Below are 17,191 nucleotides of genomic sequence, written 5' to 3'. Positions count from 1 at the left end.
ATCAGATTTTTTGTAAAGTCGACATTTATGTGATAAAAGTTGAGACGAGACTTCACTGATGACGTCATTAATGAACAAATAGCCTGAACCTTGAGCTGACAGCTGAGACTCGAACGTGTTGCCTTGTGCACAGCTTTGGCACATGACACAGCGCTGCCTACAAGGTTATTTCTCCTACATAACAGCTCATTTTTATCAGTTCTTGTCTTTGGGTCATTATATTTCGCACAGATTTCTGCTCGTTCTAGCATATTTTTCTTAGTTACTAAGAAAAAATATGATAGAACTATTCAGTTTCTAAGCTATTTTATTGATAAATCACAGAACAGTGTTGACAATACATTTCTGCACTAATGAATGAATCTGTGCGACTAGTCGATGCGACCCCTAGCATGTACTGCATCCAATCAGTCATCATGTTTTTTCAAGGGTATCGGCTAATTGCTTGATTGCCGTTTTGACAGTGTCTGCCTGGACATTTTAGTCATATTTGTTCATTCTCTTTAATGTATTTTTCTGAGGAATTTATGTAATTTATATAATTTTGTGATCATTATTTTGTTAAGGAGTAAAAATGGTCCTTATAAACCTTGATTGACTCGAAAATATAAAATTCTATAACATTATTTTGACAGTTAAAGCTTTGGGCTTTTCTTGCTGGAGTGGGTGGGTTTTGGTGAGCCTTTGGGCTGGAAATCGTCCACCCAATCTGGCAACACGGTTCTGAAGCCAGAAAAATATACCAGTTTCTTAAGCTCCCTAGTTGTTATTAATGCAAAATAAGAGCTATGAACAAAAGGTTGTGGTTGTACTGATGAAAAATAGTATTAAAAATAAAGTCTAACCCCTAATTCTGCAATTGCTTTTTGGAAGCCCATGTCTCTTACTGACCTTTTTTGCAAGCGAGCCAAAGTAGCCAGCAGATGGGCATTATGCAAATATGTTTCATGGTGACGTAGCTACGTCATGCATTGGGGTGTAACAGATCATAGTTTAACCGTGATCCGTACAGACCAGGCCCCACAGTTCGATCGGGCTAGTGCTGTAGGGTGTGCGATATATCGTCTATGATATCGCAATTGTTGATTTAACGATCTGAAATGATCGAGTATGTCCCTCACTTTACAAAAAAACACCCATTGTGTGCATGCATGCACTACATGACGTAGTTTAGTAGGTTAGACTAGTGTACAAGCATATTTAGAGTGCACGATTTAACTGTGGGATTTAAGGCTTATACTTCAAACGAAATCGAAGAACGAACTGATGTGACATAATTTCGAACAAAATCAGGCCAAAACTAAGTTTTGTGTTCTTTTTGGAAGTTCGAAACGGCTTGCCAAAGCAAACTTTCAGGAAAAGTTCACTCCAGCTGCAAAACACCTTCGTACTACCATTGGTCCGTTACGATAACGTAATAGGAGGCGTGCGCTGAGGCTCCGCCTTCACTCGCATGGTATGCTTTTTTGATTCATTTTGTGTGTTTGAGTTCGTCGAGGTAAGATCTCCGCGGGTGAAAACATGAACACACTGGATAGCCGCTTTATAGTACAAAATGAAGTTGGTGGTTCTGGCAAACATGTTCACAAGTCCCTGTGGTCAAGTCTAAGTCAAGTCTTAAGTCTTTGAGGTCCAAGTCAAGTCATTTTTCTATTTTTATCAATATTTTTTTCAGCTAGTTGTTATTGTAATTAACAGTTTATTTAAATATCAAAATAGAGTACTTTTACTTTAAAATTGCCTAATATAGCACACAAAATACTAGGCTACTCATCATTATTATTCACATAAATCATTATTATTACTTTCTAACTTTTCTAAAATTATACTATTTAGAACCACCACAAGGAAAAAAGTGCTGTGTATTTTTTTAACTATATGAGTTGCCGTAGTTTGCTGTACATCTCAAGCAATGCTGGAAAATGTAGTTTTCCAGTGAGCACTGGCAGTAACAAAACCTATGTATAGAATAGCATTACCGTAAACAACACAACGAACAGCATATCCATCTGTGTTTTGTTTGTGATAAGGCGATATAATAACACATTGCGACTTAACAAACCGATATGTGGAAATTGCCACACTTCCTGCTGCCAACAGGTGGCGCTTTGACCATAACCAAATATTGCGATATAGATGTGTTCAGACCAGGACTGTTATCAAACACGTGAAGTTTGGAGCAGATCGGACATCATATGCCTGAGTTACAACAACTTCCTGTTTCATGGCGTTAATCGCATACATTAGCACTTAGCCAAGTGTTGCATGATTTAACGTGTTTCTAGTATGTTTGGTACTTTGTGGCATATTGAAATGTGGTTCTGGGAGGGAATTACAGTGTAAAGCATGCCATTTCCTGTTGCCAGCAGGTGGCGCTATGACTAACTGAATATTGGCATATAAATATGTTCAGGCCAGGACTCTTATCACACATGTGAAGTTTGGAGCAGATCAGACATTGTATGCCTGAGTTACAACGGCTTCCTTTTTCATGACGGAACAACAGACTTTGTCATTCTGCCACGGACACGCCCTTCAACGAAAACTCTAGATCTTCGCAATTTAACGTCACAAAGGCCTTTAGATTAGACTGACAAAAAATGACATTGATCTGATTAAATCTCTAGGAGGAGTTAATCACAGTGTATTTCCAGGACATGTCATTTCCTGTTGCCCCCAGGTGGCGCTATGACTGTAACTGAATATTGTTATGAAGATGTCTTCAGGTCAGGACTCTAATAAAACATGTGAAGTTTGGGGCAGATCAGACATTGTATGCCCGAGTTACAACAACTTCCTGTTTAATGGCGAAACATCGAACTTTGCCAGGCCGCCACGGACACGCCTTTCAGCGAAAACTCTAGATCTTCGCAATTTAACGTCTCAAAGGCCTTTAGATTAGACTGACCAAATATGATGTTGATCTGATTAAAGCTCTAGGAGGAGTTCATTAAAGTACAACGCCTGGAAATGGCAAAAACTGCACAAATTTTGCAAAGAAAATTCAAAATATCTCACTTCCTGTTGGGTTTACAAACTTTGCACCCAGGGGCTTTTTTGTAGGTATTGGGCTGTTACATCTGTCTACCGAATTTCATAACTGTACGTGAAACGTAGCATGAAGGGCGCTTAATTGAAATTTTGTAGGTGGCGCTATTGAGCCATTTTGCCACACCTAATTCTGAAACCCATATCAGATGTAAATTTTCACAACTTCTGACGCGTGTGCAAAGTTTCATGAGTTTTTGAGAACGTTTAGGCCCTCAAAAATGTGATTCATTTTGGAGAAGAAGAAAATTTTGGCTGAGCAATTCCAATAGGGTCCTCACACCATCGGTGCTCGGGCCCTAAATAACTTGGTAAATCTGGATATTATGCATTAGCCTCTGCAGCTGTGCAACACCACAGCTTCCCTTCGGATTAACTGATTGCTTTTCAAATTAAGTATCGCAAGGTAAGGCTTGGTATTTTGTTATTATTTGTTGCTAATTTATTTAACAGAAGTTTGGGTGATGAGTGCCTTCAGATGCATCACGTGCTCGCTGGCTTGGTGTGTTTAGAGATGATTTGTGATATTTGCTGCTGCAGCACATATATGGGAATGAATGAATGAATGAATAGTAAAATGTGGTGTTTTGTGCCATCATGTGGGGTAGTAAATAGAGAACGTAATCAGGAATCCCATGCCAAAAGACTTGTATTTTTCACAAGTCTTTGTCTTCAAGTCCAAGTCTAGTCTCGAGACAAGTCTCGGGTTAATTGTTAATGAGTCCAAGTCAAGTCGAAAGGCATTTATTTTTGCAACTTAAGTGCGACTCAAGTCCAAGTCATTTATTTTTGCAACTTAAGTGCGACTCGAGTCCAAGTCGCAGACTCGAGTTTCCACCTCTGGGTTCTGGAACATCACTGTACCCCTTTCCCGAGCCACTCTGAGAACTCTGACTTTGTCAGCATAGTTGAGAGAAATTTTAGTATCATCGCTTTTGGTCTTGACAATGTGTTTCCAACTTCTTTGCCACTGTTGGGTAACCTGTGTGCACGTTCAATGATCACCGGGGCCGGGAAAGTTTCCACGCCAAGGACATGAGGGAGCCAATTTTCCAAAAACGAAACAGGATTATTTCCCTCAGCTCCGTTCGGAAGTCCCAGAATCCGAATGTTAGAGCGCCGGCTTCTGCACTTGGCCAAGTCCAGAGCAGAGTCAAGGTCCGAGTTTTTTCAAGTTTGGCAACCCTTCCATGAAGGCCGTTAATGTTGTCTTCGGCTTGGCTGATTCAGCTCTCAGCTTTGGTAAGTCTCTCAGCAAAGGTACAGACATCCTCTCTAACTTCGTTCACCGCTGCCAAAACCTCCTTGTATTGTGACAAAAACTCATTCTTCAGACAGTTTATAGCTGAAAGTATTACACGGTTATCTGGAGGAGTTTCTGCCTCAGAGTTAGCATTGGCGCCAAACTGTGCAATATCAGCTTCAGAAGTGGAACCTTCGTCCACAACCGTATCCATATTATCTTTTTTATCCATTTTTCTTTGCGGTCGCGAACACGTTAAATGCTTTGCAAAGCAAAGAACAGAAAAGAAACCATAGCTTTGGGTTATCGAGTCTAAATAAAAAAAAATTTAAAAGTGGATAATCAGAGAGCGTTGAGAAGCTTGACTGCTCAGCAACCCGACATAACGGAAGTTCCCAGAGCTTTGTTCTTATTAAATTATTTAAATTTTACATAATTTTCTTTCTCGAAATGGGATAGTAGTCTATTATTTCATTCCTCATGGATCTTGACTGACACACACAGGGTCTGAAATTAACAGGCTTTTGGCAAAAAAATGTCCCTCAAATTAAAGTTATAAGGGCAAAAAAATGGCCCTATAATAATTATAGAAATAGTTAAAGCTGCAGTCCATAATTTTTTGCCTCTTTGTTGCCATCTCTGTTTGAAACCTGCAATTGCAGTTATTTGCAGAATTATCATCTTTAGACTGCAGCAATTAACATTTTGTCAGAACCTCTAATAAATTACATGGGGTTTTTTTCAGTTGTCTATTCAGAATCGTGGGAGAGTTGTGATCTCTATTTGAAACAACAACAAAAAATATGATTCTAGGTTTATCCAGAATCGTGCAGCTCTAGCAGATAGTAAATGATACTCACACAGGGTCAGAGGTCACAGCAGCTCCATCACTGAATTGAGGGGGTTCAAACATGGAGTGGTTACTCCTCATAGACACACAGCTGAATCCTGAAGATGGTCCGTTACTGAATTGAGGGGGTTCAAGCATGGAGTGGTTACTCCTCATAGACACATTACTGACTCCTGAAGATGGTCCGTTACTGAATTGAGGGGGTTCAAGCATGGAGTGGTTACTCCTCATAGACACGTTACTGAGTCCTGAAGATGGTCCATTACTGAATTGAGGGGGTTCAAGCATGGAGTGGTTACTCCTCATAGACACATTACTGACTCCTGAAGATGGTCCGTTACTGAATTGAGGGGGTTCAAGCATGGAGTGGTTACTCCTCATAGACACGTTACTGAGTCCTGAAGATGGTCCATTACTGAATTGAGGGGGTTCAAGCATGGAGTGGTTACTCCTCATAGACACATTACTGACTCCTGAAGATGGTCCGTTACTGAATTGAGGGGGTTCAAGCATGGAGTGGTTACTCCTCATAGACACGTTACTGAGTCCTGAAGATGGTCCATTACTGAATTGAGGGGGTTCAAACATGGAGTGGTTACTCCTCATAGACACATTACTGACTCCTGAAGATGGTCCGTTACTGAATTGAGGGGGTTCAAGCATGGAGTGGTTACTCCTCATAGACACACTGCTGAATCCTGAAGATGGTCCATTACTGAATTGAGGGGGTTCAAACATGGAGTGGTTACTCCTCATAGACACATTACTGACTCCTGAAGATGGTCCGTTACTGAATTGAGGGGGTTCAAGCATGGAGTGGTTACTCCTCATAGACACACTGCTGACTCCTGAAGATCGTCCATCACTGAATTGAGGGGGTTCAAACATGGAGTGGTTACTCTTCATAGACACATTACTGACTCCTGAAGATGGTCCATCACTGAACTGAGGGGGCTCAAACATGGAGTAGTTACTCTTCATGTACACGTTACTGAATCCTGGAGATGCTGCTCTCTGAGTGTAAACAGATGCCTCCTCCTCTCTCTTGTCAGACACACTCATTTTACTGCCAGTTTTCTGCTTCTCTTCTTCCTAGATGAGAGATTTGATTTCAGGCCTGTATGTGGCAAGAAAAAAAACAAAAAAACAAGAATAATACACTGAAATGACAATTTAATTAAAATGAAACATTAAATTCTAATTTCATAAACTTATAACAATATATATATATATATATATATTTTTTTTTTTTTTTTTTTTTTTTTTTGATTATTTGTGTGGTAAAGTTTTGTATTTTCAATACTGATATTGTTGTACCTGTGTGTGTGTGTGTGTGTGTGTGTGTGTGTGTGTGTGTGTGTGTTTGTGTCAATGACCTTTAGTGAATTTTTTGAGGCGTGTATCACATTTGTCTCTCATTAGCGATCGCTCCAGCGGCCTCGTTCCACTCCCACAGCACTCAGCCATGCTCTGCTTCATACTAGAGTAACATAGTGTTTTCATTCAATTGCTCCAAGCTCAAATTCCATAGGAATGAACTGAAAACCTGCTGCACCAATAGACTTTGAATGCCCATGCAGATTTTACTTTCGCTTTCAAATTAGTGCCAATCTTTAAAATTAGGTGGCAATGCTTGAATGGTGGGTTATTATTCTTAATGAAAAACACAACAACTAGAAAACTCAACTAATCATTTGCAGGTTCCCTATTAGCACTGAGTTTAAATCTGAAATACTGCAAAAATCCAAAAATCTTCCGCCATCATCAGTCAGCTCCTCTCTGTCATGATGAATGAAATTTGACTCCTGCTGCTGATCTGTGCTGTGACTCTCGTTCGGCTCACACTGAATTGAGCAGATGCATATTTGTAGTGTCTGTTTTTAACTTAATAAATTATTTTTATTAATATAAAAAAAAAAAATCTAAATGACGGTGGGGGTGGTGCCCCAGTGAGCAAGTGACGTAACCAGTGTTCCAGCTGCAACACCGGTAACAACGACTATTGCAGCAAGCTAGTGGTTTTAACAGATCACAAAACCCATGGTTCGGATCGTTTTAAGTTTGAGTCACAGATCGGATCATTTTTCGGCTCAGAAAGAACTAAATATTTTGGGGGGTGGGTGTATCTTTGCTTTCCATTAAGTACTCTGATACCACAGCAAAAACTACTAGCCTAACTAATAAAGTTCAAACATTATTAAAGGCAAGTGAACAATCAGTAAAAAATAAGAACAAATTCATGAATTACAAGCATAGATATGTACAAAAAAAACCCTAACAAAGTTACAAATAAAGTGAGGTCTAACTGTAGTATTCATTAAATGTAAAATAACTCTACAGTTCAACACTATTTTGAACAAATTTTGTGTGTATAAAGGGTTTGAAATTAACACCCGCAAATGTTTGTTCATAACTTTGAACCTTGAAGAGAACCGTGCCAGAACGTTAGCCGAAGTTATGAGTATGTTTCCTGTTAGCTGGAATACAGTGATGTGTGTGAACTACTCATCTTATTTCTATGGAATTTAACCATTTTTATTTGAAAAATATGCTATAATCTACATGATCCATGTCATTCATAACTGAATGTAACAAGACAGGAAACAGGAAGTCTCTTCTCCCAATCCCTTTAAAAGCCAAGTGCGCTAACACCATGGCAGATTGCTGTTTACATGCGGAATTTGCACGTGGAAAAACTGAACGCTTCTCCCAAGAGGAATCCTTTTATTTTTAATATTTGGCATGTTTGTGTGCTGCTGCTATCCCTGTGTGTGTAACAAGCAGAGTGTGCGCGCGTCGTGCACCATAAAATGAGAGAAAATATTATTTAACAACATTATATACTGTGATAGGCTATGTCAATTAGTGTTACTTTATAAATATACTTAGCATTCTAATGAAAATACCCAAAATGGCTTGAAAAACACATACACCATACATTGTTGCAATCGTGTGTGTATTTCCTTCATGTTTCATATGTCAGAAGAACGTTTCTATCTGCTTTATATTCAGCAACAGTGATAGCTGGATGTCTTTGTCCATATAAGGGATTCCTTGTAACCTCTTTAAAGTATTATTATTTCTATGAGTCTTGAACTTTGTTGTGCGAGGGCGCCTCTGGCTACTAGTATGAATTAAACACACATTACATGTGTTTTTAGTGCTCCATAATGCTCACACCACCCTGTTTTGGGTAAAATTTGAAGAAAAAAAAGGTTTTCTTTAGAAATTTAAGGTAAACATATGAGAATTTTTCTCCAAATGAGCACACCTTTGGACTATAAGCCCTGAAGCACTATGTTATAAATGGCTGTAATGAGAAGTGTACAAGAGGTTTTCTTTTCTTAGTGGATGCATATGTAACCCCTCTACCCAGGTCCTACTTGCCCCGCTCGGCCTCGAACTTGGGTCTTCAGCGTGGGAGTCGGACGCTCTAAGGAGGAGGTTAAAGGCTGCAACCCCTAGCATCAGTCGCCAGAGCATCTCTTGAGATCAGAGGAGTGAGGTTTACTCGCACAGCGACTACTAGCTGGCCTCCGTTCCACATAAGAGGCTAATTTTTAAGACACGCATCATTTTTAATGATGTAGGCAACAGTATGTCAAGATAATAAAAAGACTTATTACTAAAAACATAGTAGGCTAAGGAGTAATTTATAAACGAACATTAACCAAAAACTAATGCTTTAAAATATATTCATTAATTAGTTTTTCAAACCAAGTTCTGTAGTATGGCCAGTATGAGAGCAGTGATGTGTGAACTGAATTTGGTGACACTACAGTATGTAACAATGAAATTATTGACTATTTTTGTAGTAACGCTTTTCGGGTTTTGCACTGCAAACGGTCCCTTCAGCCACCTGCGCTTAGAGATCAATATATTTAGTCCAGTGAGGAGGAAGTCCCTTTTTTGGAGCAGATTAGATTTGTGTAACAACGTTTACCTCACGGGTTATTGATATGTTGCCAACTTTACCGAGCTTATCAGGTTCCGGTGTCTTTCACTCGTCAAAACCGTGCCATGAACTATAAACACCGAACATATTTCTTTATAATTAAGTCCAAGTTCAAAATAAATCTCTATGAACCGCTCCATTGTTAATGTACGGAACTGTCTGAACCACTGCCAGTGGGAAAGTAAACAGGAAATGTTTCTCGTGGAAAGTATAGAGGTCTTTTGGAGGAACGTAAAAGCTTTGAAAAATAGTTTTTCCTCCCATCTGATATTTTCTCCACCTCTATATCCCTTTAGAGGCTCCGTAGGTAACAGAACAGTAAGCTAACGTACAATCAGGAATAAACTCTGTGTAAGTTGATCCATTCTTGAGTGTTACAGTTTCCACCGTGAAGTAACGATCAATTTTAGCGTGTTTGTTCGACGTTTAGACGGAAATGCTCAATATAGAAAGATGCTGTTGATATTACTTTGATTTTATTAATAAAGCTATTTATATTATAGCTATGAAACGTTTTAACAAACTTACCGTGACACGGGAAGCCATTTATGATCTTGATTTATCTGAAATGGCGTCTATTCAGAGCCGACTGCTTTTGCTTTCGGTTTCACTCTCTGAAGCAGTCAGGAACATCAAGCCCCGCCCCAAACTGGGCTGAGCGTGATGACGTTGGGCTACGTGCTCTCTACGTAGCTACTTCAACTGCACTAGACTAGAGACTAGAAGTGCCACTTTAAAATGAAATAAAGAAAATAGTACTTTTAGTACATTTCAGAAATTAAAGGTGCTAAAGAGGATATTTTCGTCGATTGAGAAACCAAAGACTGTTACTGAGTTTTTGAAATGAGCGCATGCGTAAGAACAACCCCCCTCCTTCGAAGGAACGCCTCCCAAAACTCGTAAACACTCGTATTGGAACACGAGTGTTTACCACCGGCATTCACTGTGTTGTGTTAGTGGATTCATTATGTCGGACTCACCGACATATCTGCAGTTGTTACTCCTGTCTCCTGACAAAAACATCGCATGCGGCGCCTGTGGAATGTGGAAAGTTACTGGAGCGCGCAGCCACACCGTCTCTCACAAGGAACGTCATGGCAGTGATTGACAAGCCAGAGGGCCAATCGTTTACGCGATTGGCTGATGATTTTAAGGCCCTACCTCGTGCACAGATGATGTATATTAATATTATTCCTTTCAGTACACCTAATAAATAGTCTTTTATCAGTTAGTAAAGACAGTTTCAAGTAATATTGCAAAAATGTATAAAACAAAACATCCTCTTTGGCACCTTTAAATGGTTCAAATATGGCATTAAAGACATTTTATAATGTTACAAAAGTTCTATATTTCAAATAAATGCTGAACTTTTGAACTTTATATCATCAAATAATCCTGAAAAAAAATGTATTTTACAATTCCCATAAAAATATAAGCAGCAAAAACTATTATAACTAAAAACTAGTTAATTATTAATTAACTGATCATCAAATCATCATATTAGAATGATTTCTGAAGGATCATGTGACACTGAAGACTGGAGTAATGATGAAATTCAGCTTTGATCACAGGAATAAATTACATTTTTATAATATATTCACATAGAAAAAAAATTGTAAGAATACTTTTTACTGTAATATTAATTATTCCAAACATCTGACTGGTAATGTAAATAATAAAATAATAATAATTGTTTGCCAGTTGCTAGTGCTGTGTCAAGGTGATGATATACGCGGCAACTTTTTGAGCATCTTTTTGTTGCTGGGCAATATTACCATCAACCAGGTGACACACAGGGCCCACGACCGATCTAAAGTATCAAGATAGAAATCTGTGGCCCATTCTTAATGGGAAAGTGCCCAAGCATCATTGCTCAAAACGTTGCTCCGTGTATCATCACCTTAAGGGTGTTTTGTTAGTAGGGAATTGTTACGAAGTTCCTGAGGGATTACTTGGGTTTTCTGGGTGGTTGCTAGGCTGTTGCTAAGCAGTAGAGTGGTCACTTGATGACTGATGTATCTATGTAAACATGTAAAACCGATGAAAAATCATGAGCTAAACATTGTTAAAACACAAATAACACTTCTTTTCAAGCGTAGTAACATAGACAATGAGCAACAACCTCTTTTTCCTCTCTGCCAAAAAAAGACGACATAGGCTAATCATGAACTAAATCACTGATGTGGAATCTTTTAATTCTGCCTTTATTTATCTTCAATATGAGCCTGATATCCAAGATGTGGATTTTCATCCACATATTTTCTAATGTACCAACAGGATATTCTCGCTTTCAGATTTTCTTCAACAACGAAGTCAAGAGCAGCCTGAAGAAGAACAGAAGTTCATCACTGAGTTACAGGAAACATCAAAACTTGAGGAACTGAGGAAGTTGAAAAGCGGTTTCACCTTTGCCAGCTGTGCAGCTACACCTTTACCCCTGTGTGATTGAGGGACCTCAGTAGACATCAACTCCACCTGCTGATCATATCTGATAGTGTACTTCAGTACTGCACTACTCACTGCTCCTGATTCACATGACAAGGAGATTATTGTTATTAGAGACATAAAATCACACAGGAGTCGAGGCTGCAGGCTGTCTCATAACCTAGAGTGCTGCCTAGTGGACATCACTGTGAATCGGCTGTTTTGATGGTCAGGAGGATCCTGTATAAACTTGTAATGGGTGATTTCAAAAAACACTTCATGTAGTTCACCCCATGTGAACCATTGAACAAGTGTCTATGGGTTCTGATCAGTGTTTGTAGACGTTTCAATTACACATTATAATTAAATATATAATTAAATAATATATAGTTAATAGTCTCTTACTGACCTTTTTAGCTAAGCCATCCATGGAACAAACAAAACAATTGATAAAAGAACAAATATTATACAGACAATTGATATTTAATCTTATTAGATTATTAGTTACTTACATTTGATAGATTTTACTTTCAATAAAACATTTTCAATGGGTTTTTAAGCATGTTTGGCCTGAGTTTTTGCATTTACACTGTTCTGACCAGCAGGGGTCACCAGCGAGTGGCGTTTCGAAAGCATCGAAACAGTGAATCATTTTGCGAAGCAACTGGTTCAATTGATTCGAAGCTTTGAAAGCTTTGTTTCTCCCAGATCCAAACAGCAGCTCACTGGGTTTGAGACAGAATAAACAACGTTATTTTCTCTTACCGTCGCAGTCAAGAGTGATTGTGAAACGCTGATTCTGTCTATCGTGCATCACATTCATACTCGAGAAGTCACTATATCCACAACATTTGCGGAGTCGTTGACTGTTCATATATCCTCGAGTGAACCGAAACATGCAGTTTCGAGACAGCAGGTATCGCGCCATGATGTGACGTCACCAAACAGTGTGTATCAACAACAGCAGAGGGCGCTGTAATGATGTTTATTCCTCTCTCACATCTGACCACCACCGAGATATAAACGTGTTTTAATATTACATTTGAATGTTAAATACACTAAATGAATAAAATAAACTTGATGTTAGGTGGTCTATAGATAGATAGATCAGACTCAGGTGTTCAGAGGAATTTATGAATAATTTATTCTTTTCTAATTTGAGCACCACATCACATCATTCTATACATTTATAATATTGTCCTTCAGTCGTCAGACATCTTCACAGCTGCAGTGTTTCTGACTCCTGCTGCCATGATGGCGAAGAACAAGTTTGGGAAGAGAGATCTGACATAGAGAGCTGCTTTAGGGATGGAGCGAGCCATTAAAACCTCCTTCTTCTTGCTACTCAGAGTCTTCAGGAGCTCAGTGGCCATCTCTTCAGGTTTCACACCAAGAGACATCGGTTTGAAGTCTGCAGTTCCCAAGCAGAAGGTCCAGGGGAATATAGTGGACAATACAAACAAACTTACTTGGTGTTATGGACTACAAACTGTGATCTTTGTATTATGAACCAACAATGCCGTTTACTCACGTGTCCATGTGGATTTTGCTGTGGCCTCGTCCTTTGAGTTTGTGCTGGGAGTTTTTATGAAGGTGTGGTTGATGGTGCTGACAGTTATCCCGTATTCCTGAACCTCAGCCCGCAGACACTCAAAGAAAGCCTGAACGGCATGCTTGGAGGCAGCATCTGAACAATGCAGAACATCTTATACTGACAAACATATGTATTCAACATATTCATTGATTTATTACTGCTGCTGATTAATTGTGTGAACATTAAAGGAATATTTCATGCAAAAGTAAAACTCATGTAATTTCAAACCTGCTGTTGTGCTTTCTGTAAAACAGTTGATTTTAATGATCTTTAAGCTGGAAAAGAGCTGCATGATCTTCAAACTTTCTCCTTATGTGTCCCATTCAGAAAATAGCAGGATACAGGTTTGTAACGACATTAAGGTGAGTAAATGAAGACCCTAAGTCCCTTTAAAACTCACAGGTGGCACGGAAGGGCACCGTCAGTTTCCCCTGAATGCTGTTGACTAGAAGAATGTGACCTGTTCTTCTGGAGATCAGCGACGGAAGAACACCTGTGACCGTGAATAAAATAAGTTTAAAATGCTTTGACACAACTGAGAGTTATTGTTGACAGCTGTGGCACTCGGTGTTGAAATAAACATTTTACCCTTAACCAGTGAGACGGGCCCAAAGTAGTTGACGTCCATGACAATCCTGTCCATCTGGAGAGACAAACTCTGTACAGGAGCTTTCACCTTCATGCTGCTGTTGAAGATGAGGACATCCAGACAGCCGTAACACTCCAGGATCTCAGAGATGATCTCAGGAACGCTCTCCATATTACTGAAGTCCAGCTCCACCAGTTTGGGTGGAAACGTCTAAGCAGTAAAGTTACCAAGTCATCCCGAATATTACAACAACATAATAATAAAAAAATAGCTGAATGTTCCAGACAATGTTCGTTCATATTGTTTGTAATTCTGCACTCACAAGTGTTGGATCTGATTCACTCATCAGACGCTCAGAAAGAGTCTCCAACTTTTCCCAGTTATTTCCACAAAGGATCAGTCTGGCTCCACCAGTATGGAAGAGTTTTGCACACTCTAAAATGACCACAATGTAAAAAACACAGTTCAACCAACAAATATGCTGTTCATCTGCACACATATATCATTTATTTAGCACATTTATTTTTAGAAGAGACCAGTCTGTCATTCAGTACATTTTCATGTCCTCATTATGTATGTCTCAATATATCGGACAAAATAAATCAAGCATGTTTTAAGCATGTTTTCTATAACAATGTCTGATGTTTACATTTTACTTGGCATGAGAAAGGGATTTCCAGAAATGTGATTTGAATAGGATTTCAAATCATATGAATGTTGAAACAGATTGTGTGTTTTTTGTTTTGTTTTGTTTTTTTGCTGTATACACTTGCTAAATCTGATCAGATTTCAAACAGATATGCACAAAAAGATGATTTGGACTGACAGTCTCAACCCTGTCACCATATCCCTCCATCCAGATTCACCAGCATTCCTGATTCCTCCCCCCAACACCAGGAGCTGCCTACTGGGAGGGAGGAGTAATATCAAAGTCTGTTTCTGCTTCCTTTTGGTGTGTTAGTCTCCCTTCCATGTTTGCCTCAATGAGCATGGCTAACTTTAGCTCTCTATTTTTATCCTGTTCATTTTCTTGCCAAGCTGTAATTAGTAAAGTTAAGATCATATTTCTATATTTACATATTTCTGATTTAACCTTTTATAGAAATACTTCGTTAAATTACAATAGAGGCATATTCGTACTGCATGACAGGAATGATCCAGTTGTTTTGTAAAAACAGCACCATTTCCGAGTGTTGACAGTGAATCCGTAATGAGCACCACTTTGTTCCTCACAGTTGTCTTGGCTAAATGCCTGAGCATCAGACTGTAGAGATAGAAGAGACCAGCTGCGAAAACCACCACTGAGAGCAAAACCCAACCTGAGGTCACATCCAGCCTCTGAAAGACACGTTAAAACAATGCAAATACAATATTATTGTTTACATGAATAATTACATCAAAATAAAAAAAAGTTTTAACATTTTCTCATTCTAATGTTATTCCAAACCAGTATGACTTTCTTGTGCAAAACACAAATTATATATAATATAGTCTTGATGGCATGCTTCGAAGAATGTTGTAATTGAATTTTATTGCAACCAGTGTCTCAAAAGGTCAAAAAACACCATCAATAGACAATTTGACTTTTATTCTGATTTTGGTGTTCAACAGAAGAAAGAAAGTCATTCAGGTTTGACTCTTTAAAAACATTTTAAAGAAACATAATTTCTCACCATAATATCACTTACACCCATGGTTGTGGTGTTTCAATAACGTTAGACCTTAAACAACAGAAAAAGAATATACATTAATATGAATCAAAGCCATTTATAAAGTCATGGATTTACTTTTTTATCAATTTTATATCAAACACTGTTTTCTCTTCAATTTGTCTTCAATCTTATAGACAAACCTGACTATAACAGGACAGAATATGAAACCTGATTATAATTTAACATACTGCATTTTGTCTTTGTTGATAAGTAATGTAGTAATGATTTAGCCCAGTTATATTATATTTTTGACTTAAAATAAGAGAACTTTATTTAGATGTTACAAAAAAGCATGTGTCTAGATATTTGTGTCAGTCTATACATTATATCAAACAATACCAGAAACAAAGTCAGAAAATGAAACTCTCTAAAGTCTATCATGGCTTCATGGGAGCTCTGTGTTCAAACCATGTTGAGAAAAGCTCTAAATATATTCCAGCCTAGAATTAGCCAAGAATTCCCAACCTACATTTGGATTACTGCAGGACTGACTAAGAAACAAACAAGCAAAAAATCAATACAAATAATTTTTGGTCATTATAAACAACACTGAAGTAACATGTTTTAAACACAGAACATCAAATCAACACAACTAGACAGAGCTCATATGTATTGTTGTTCATCACTTACCACAAACACGAGTCTATAAGCACCTCTGATGTAAACGTGTTTTTAGGATTAGGAATCAGTCTCAGTGATTGTCTCCACTATAGTGTCTCTGCTCACTTACACAGCTCTGAACAACACACACACACACACACACACACACACACGCACACACACACACACACACACACACACACACACACACACACACACACAGGCGAATACTGCAGGGTTTGAGTGCTTTTAATAGCTCACAGCTGAAGCTGTCGTATGTTGTATATAGCAGCATGGGAAACTGTTGTTGAGTTTCTAGAAGTGCAGCTTTATATGGGTTGAGTCTTTGAACTGGGACTGATGTTAAGGTTTGATTATTTTTTAGAGAAAATACTCTTCCCCAGATAAATGATATTCACCTTGATTTCAGAACAAAAATTAGCATTTAACTTTCTACTGTATACTATCTATATACTAACATAGTATGTACAAAGGCTTAAAGTTCCATATAAGTTGACCTAATAATAACTAATTTTATAAATAATTGGAGAACAACTAGAGAAAATCTCATATCTGATGTTTACATTTTTACAGATGACATCAAAACCAGTAACCAGTTTAAACATTTCAGTCTCTATTTCTCTGAGGATTGAGGAATGCGGTTTCACTAGTTGTTCTTAACCTGTTAAGTGTCACCCCAACTTATTTATTTTATTTTTTTTATAGATATGAACTTAACCACTATCCAAACTTAAATGGTTGTAATTAAAGAATACTTTGGAATATAGACATAAGGCTGGTCTTGTTTTAAAGATGAATTTGGAAGATTATTGTAGAAGTGAAATAACTATTATGTAAGTGAAACAGAAAATAATTTATAGAAGTTTAAGTTTATGAAAATGTAAAATGTAAAACTATAATATTTAATATAAAATATATATTTCACAAAACAAATTTTAGTCTAAAACTGCAAGAAAATCATATCCAAAAATCTGAACAAGGTGTGTTCCAAATTTCAGGTTGATATCTCAAAAAATGAGCTTTCAGTAAGATTTTGTTTGGGCGCAGTGCCACTCTTTTTCACTAGATGACAACCAAGCTCCATTACTGACCATATAAAGGCGTCTCCATTTCCATATATGGTTTGAGTGATCTGAACCATATATTTCCATTATT

General features: G+C 38.0%; 3 protein-coding genes across 6 annotated transcripts in view; all 3 read right to left on the bottom strand.

Annotated features, from left to right (window-relative positions):
• LOC125267693 (NACHT, LRR and PYD domains-containing protein 3-like) overlaps positions 1 to 9,780 on the bottom strand; it is a 39,819-nt gene extending 30,039 nt beyond the window's left edge. For all 3 annotated transcript variants that reach the window (XM_048189571.1, XM_048189580.1, XM_048189589.1), the window contains exons 1-2: positions 9,625 to 9,780; positions 5,152 to 6,258 (exon numbers count right to left, since the gene is read on the bottom strand). In XM_048189571.1, coding sequence (XP_048045528.1) covers positions 5,152 to 6,203 — 1,052 coding nt within the window. In that variant the 5' untranslated portion in view covers positions 6,204 to 6,258; positions 9,625 to 9,780. The remainder of the gene's footprint in view (positions 1 to 5,151; positions 6,259 to 9,624) is intronic.
• Positions 9,781 to 11,279: 1,499 nt separating this feature from the next.
• im:6904045 (protein NATD1) lies at positions 11,280 to 12,556 on the bottom strand. The gene is made up of 3 exons (XM_048189557.1): positions 12,286 to 12,556; positions 11,503 to 11,621; positions 11,280 to 11,420 (listed from the first exon to the last, which is right to left on the bottom strand). Exons 1-3 carry the CDS (start codon positions 12,446 to 12,448, stop codon positions 11,301 to 11,303), a joined length of 402 nt encoding a protein of 133 aa, XP_048045514.1. The 5' UTR covers positions 12,449 to 12,556; the 3' UTR covers positions 11,280 to 11,300.
• An 84-nt stretch (positions 12,557 to 12,640) lies between these two features.
• Positions 12,641 to 16,225, bottom strand: dhrs7ca (dehydrogenase/reductase (SDR family) member 7Ca). 2 transcript variants are annotated; one of them, XM_048189546.1, is made up of 8 exons: positions 16,046 to 16,225; positions 15,392 to 15,424; positions 14,885 to 15,041; positions 14,026 to 14,138; positions 13,703 to 13,913; positions 13,515 to 13,607; positions 13,052 to 13,207; positions 12,641 to 12,931 (listed from the first exon to the last, which is right to left on the bottom strand). In XM_048189546.1, the coding sequence occupies exons 2-8, from the start codon at positions 15,395 to 15,397 to the stop codon at positions 12,723 to 12,725; spliced, it is 945 nt and encodes a 314-aa protein (XP_048045503.1). In that variant the 5' UTR covers positions 15,398 to 15,424; positions 16,046 to 16,225; the 3' UTR covers positions 12,641 to 12,722. The 2 variants fall into 2 exon arrangements, with proteins under 2 accessions (XP_048045503.1, XP_048045495.1); XM_048189538.1 differs by having other exon boundaries at positions 15,377 to 15,424; positions 16,046 to 16,224.
• Between the last annotated feature and the right edge of the window lie 966 nt (positions 16,226 to 17,191).

The sequence above is a fragment of the Megalobrama amblycephala genome, linkage group LG1, assembly GCF_018812025.1.
Source record: "Megalobrama amblycephala isolate DHTTF-2021 linkage group LG1, ASM1881202v1, whole genome shotgun sequence".
Lineage (NCBI taxonomy): Eukaryota > Metazoa > Chordata > Actinopteri > Cypriniformes > Xenocyprididae > Megalobrama > Megalobrama amblycephala.
This window is presented reverse-complemented; position numbering and strand designations above follow the sequence as displayed.